This window comes from Oncorhynchus clarkii, chromosome 1 (genome assembly GCF_045791955.1).
Source record: "Oncorhynchus clarkii lewisi isolate Uvic-CL-2024 chromosome 1, UVic_Ocla_1.0, whole genome shotgun sequence".
NCBI classification, from domain to species: domain Eukaryota; kingdom Metazoa; phylum Chordata; class Actinopteri; order Salmoniformes; family Salmonidae; genus Oncorhynchus; species Oncorhynchus clarkii.
In genome coordinates, this window is record NC_092147.1 from 5,670,485 (window position 1) to 5,674,614 (window position 4,130).

The 4,130-nt window shown below is 46.4% G+C and overlaps 1 protein-coding gene across 1 annotated transcript; it reads left to right on the plus strand.

The window, feature by feature from the left end:
- The first annotated feature begins 601 nt into the window (after nucleotides 1-601).
- Nucleotides 602-1,925, plus strand: LOC139414269 (adhesive plaque matrix protein-like). Its single transcript, XM_071162174.1, has 3 exons — nucleotides 602-945; nucleotides 995-1,447; nucleotides 1,904-1,925. Exons 1-3 carry the CDS (start codon nucleotides 602-604, stop codon nucleotides 1,923-1,925), a joined length of 819 nt encoding a protein of 272 aa, XP_071018275.1.
- Nucleotides 1,926-4,130: the final 2,205 nt, after the last annotated feature.

Consider the following 4,130-nt stretch of genomic DNA (forward strand, 5'->3'; position numbering starts at 1 on the left):
TCACTGAGTCCGAGGTGCTAAAGGAGCTCCTGAAACTTGATCCCATCTGGATCAGATGGTTTAGACCCTTTCTTCTTTAAGGTTGCCTTTAAGGTTGCCTTTTCTTTAAGGTTGCCCCTATCATCGGCAAGCCTATCTCCAACCTTTTAGACCTGCCTCTCCTTTCAAAAGGGGTTCCCATTGCTTGGAAGGCAGCCATGGTTCATCCTTTTTTTGAAGGGGGAGATGAAGCCGATCCAAATTGTTATAGGTCACTTTCTATTTTGCCCTGTGTATCAAAAGTGTTGGAAAAACTTATCATTAATCAACTGACTGGCTTTCTTGATGTCTATATTATTCTCTCTTGTATGCAATCTGATTTCTGCTCAGGTTATGGATGTGTCACTGCAACCTAAAAGGTCCTCAATGATGTCACCACTGCCCTTGATTCTAAGCAATGTTGTGCTGCTATTTTTATTGACTTGATACGGTAGTCCATTCCAGTCTTTTAGGCCGGCTATTGAGACACCAGTACCAAAACCAGTGACCCCAGCACCCCCAGTACCAAAACCAGTAACCCCAGCACCCCCAGTCCCAGAACCAGTGACCCCAGCACTCTGAAATGCCAGACCCAGTGACCCCTGCACTCTCCAGTACCAGAACCAGTGACCCCATCACCTCTAGTACCAGACCCAGTGACCCCAGCACCTCCAATACCAGACCCAGTGACCCCAGCATGCTCAGTACCAGACCCAGTGACCCCATCACCTCCAATACCAGACGCAGTGACCCCAGCATCCCCAGTACCAGACGCAGTGACCCCAGCATCCCCAGTACCAGACCCAGCGACCCCATCACTACCAGTGCCAGAAGCAGTGACCCCATCACCTCCAGTACCATACCCAGTGACCCCAGTACATCCAATACCAGAACCAGTGACCCCAGCACTCTCCAATACCAGACCCAGTGACCCCAGCATCCCCAGTACCAGACCCAGTGACTCCATAATCTCCAGTACCAGACCCAGTGACCCCAGCACCTCCAGTACCAGACCCAGTGACCCCATCATCTCCAGTACCAGACCCAGTGTCCCCAGTACCTCCAGTAGCAGACCCAGTGACCCCAGTACCTCCAATACCAGACCCAGTGACCCCATCACCTACAGTACCAGACCCAGTGACCCTAGTACCTCCAGTACCAGACCCAGTGACCCCAGTACCTCCAGTACCAGACCCAGTGACCCCATCACCTCCAATACCAGACCCAGTGACCCCAGTACCTCCAATACCAGACCCAGTGACCCCATCACCTCCAGTACCAGACCCAGTGACCCCAGTACCTCCAGTACCAGACCCAGTGACCCCAGTACCTCCAATACCAGAACCAGTGACCCCAGCACTCTTAAGTCCAGTAATCCAAATACCTCATCTAGAGCCAATGGCATTGACCCCAGTGCCTCCACGCTCAGGTCACATTTTACATCAAGGCTTAGCGATCATGAAGGAGTCCCTTCAACAACATAAAGTTACCCACCGCAGAATGTCATCTACGTAGACAGCAAGTTAAAGCAAGCCAGAAGATATTACTTTGAAAGCAGCTTTTTAGGCAAAATTGCTACGCTGTTGACTACTCCGTAACACGATGACAAACATGATATTCATAATGCGAGCCACAATGGAAGACTTCAAGTATCCGTCGAAGCGTGAAGTAAATTCAATGGCCAAACGACTGGTAGAATATTACCCTATGCTGCGGGACAGATCAGTGTATTGTAAATATGATGGGTGAGTGGTCATCTTGTTTCATGCCATTTAGTCTAATCATGGTGTATGTTGCTATTCAGGAATTAACAGCAGTTAATTGCTGCATTATTGTGTCATGTCATGTGCATTTAAAGGGAGCCATTTCCTGTGTGTCCTAACAGGAAACTGTCTCCAGACTACTGATGAAGAGACCACAGAATGTGCGGACCAGGGGCAAAAATACCAAGGGCCCTAAACCTGAAAGGAGATTAAGGGCCCTACACCTGAAAGAGACAAGATAATCCGGCACCACAGAGAGTAAAGAGCATAGGTACAGCTCCCCAGAGAGTGAACAGCATAGATCCAACACCACAGAGAGTAAAGAGCATAGATCCAGCACCACAGAGAGTAAAGAGCATAGATCCAGCACCTCAGAGAGTAAAGAGCATAGATCCAGCACCTCAGAGAGTAAAGAGCATAGGTACAGCTCCCCCCGAGAGTGAACAGCATAGATCCAGCACCACAGAGAGTAAAGAGCATAGGTACATCTCCCCCGAGAGTGAACAGCATAGATCCAGCACCTCAGAGAGTAAAGAGCATAGGTACAGCTCCCCCCGAGAGTGAACAGCATAGATCCAGCACCACAGAGAGTAAAGAACATAGGTACAGCTCCCCCGAGAGTGAACAGCATAGATCCAGCACCACAGAGAGTAAAGAGCATAGATCCAGCACCACATAGAGTGAACAGCATAGATCCAGCACCACAGAGAGTAAAGAGCATAGGTACAGCTCCCCGAGAGTGAACAGCATAGATCCAGCACCACAGAGAGTGAACAGCATAGATCCAGCACCACAGAGAGTGAACAGCATAGATCCAGCACCACAGAGAGTGAACAGCATAGATCCAGCACCACAGAGAGTGAACAGCATAGATCCAGCACCTCAGAGATTGAAGGGCAGGGTGATGGTAATGAAAAAGTAGCTTGATTTAGCCTTTTTTTAATGAAACATGGGAGTACACATTATACTCTGTTTACAAACAAAACATTCAACATCTTGTCAACTGAAACATTAAGTTAAGCTGTCACTGTTTTGGCATATGCCCTTAGGGACTTTTACAATGTGGTTAAGAGTTTATAGATTTTCTGGGGCAAGGCTATACCTGATTGCTGTGCTTTCAGCACCTGATTTCCAAACTAGTCCCTAGACCCTAAGCTAGACACTACCACTGCAATTTGCATGTCTGTGCCTGTTTTGACACAACAATCAATTTAACGTATCTGAGTTAAATCAGTGAAAGCACTGCTTTCTACCAGCCTTGTGCTAACTCTCAGCTAAACCAGAGGGCAGTGCAATCGTCCTCTTGGGTTGGGAGACATTTCATTTTTTGTGATTGAGCTCCCTTAATTCAAATTGTTTTTATTCAATTAAGAATTGTGCCTTTAACACCAAAACCATTAAGGGGTAGGAATAATTATATTAAATGTTTATTTTCAAGCTGGAGAAACGACCCTGACAGCAATGAGAGTGGGAAAAAATGTCTTAATAAATCCTCTTTTGATTTAATGGCTCTGACCATGCAATAAGTAACAGAACAATTGAGCATGACCGGAGATCAAGAGAAACATCTAGAAAGCGAGATCACCGACAAGGACAAAAGAGAGAACATTCTGAGCAATACGGAAAACATTCGTGATGAACTTGCAGAGGAGACAAAGACAAGCAAGCAGAAAGAGTTTGAGCGTGATACTGCGGACTACAAGGATCAGAAGGTGTATATCTGGAGGGGTGGATGGAGACAAGCGAATCGGCAAGCTGGAAGGGTAAATGCCAGCCCGGCCAAAATCCTAGAAGGCCACAGATGTGACGATGAACCTGCTCCTTCACCTCTGACTCCAGTGACCAATCCAGAGCTGGAACTTTTTTTTGTGGGGAATCCTGATGGATAACGTTATCGAATATGCCACCCACCCTGCTTCCCCGCAAGAAATGCAAGAGAGGAAAACAACTAAAGTACCCCCGACCGAGCAAGACACAGTAATGAACTTGTCCAACAGGTCTATATTTGACACATGTTTATCTGACTTAGGTAAGGGACTATAATGTCTTAACATCAAAGGTCAATGACTTTGATACAGTTATAAAGTTTGTCAGCAGTTTGATATTGACGAGTTCTTTGTTAAATAGGGTTGCTCCCTGTCAATCTAAATCCATTGAACGAGACAAGTAACCAGACAAGACATAGTTCTAATGCTCTTCCCATTGACCAACTCAATGGCCCTGTGGTTAGAGTATCTGCCCTGAGATTGGAAAGTCATGAGTTCCATACATGGCTGAATAATACCTGTAAAAATAAGACCTGATACATCTTTGCTTGGCACTCAGAATTAAGGAGATAGATTGGGGTTA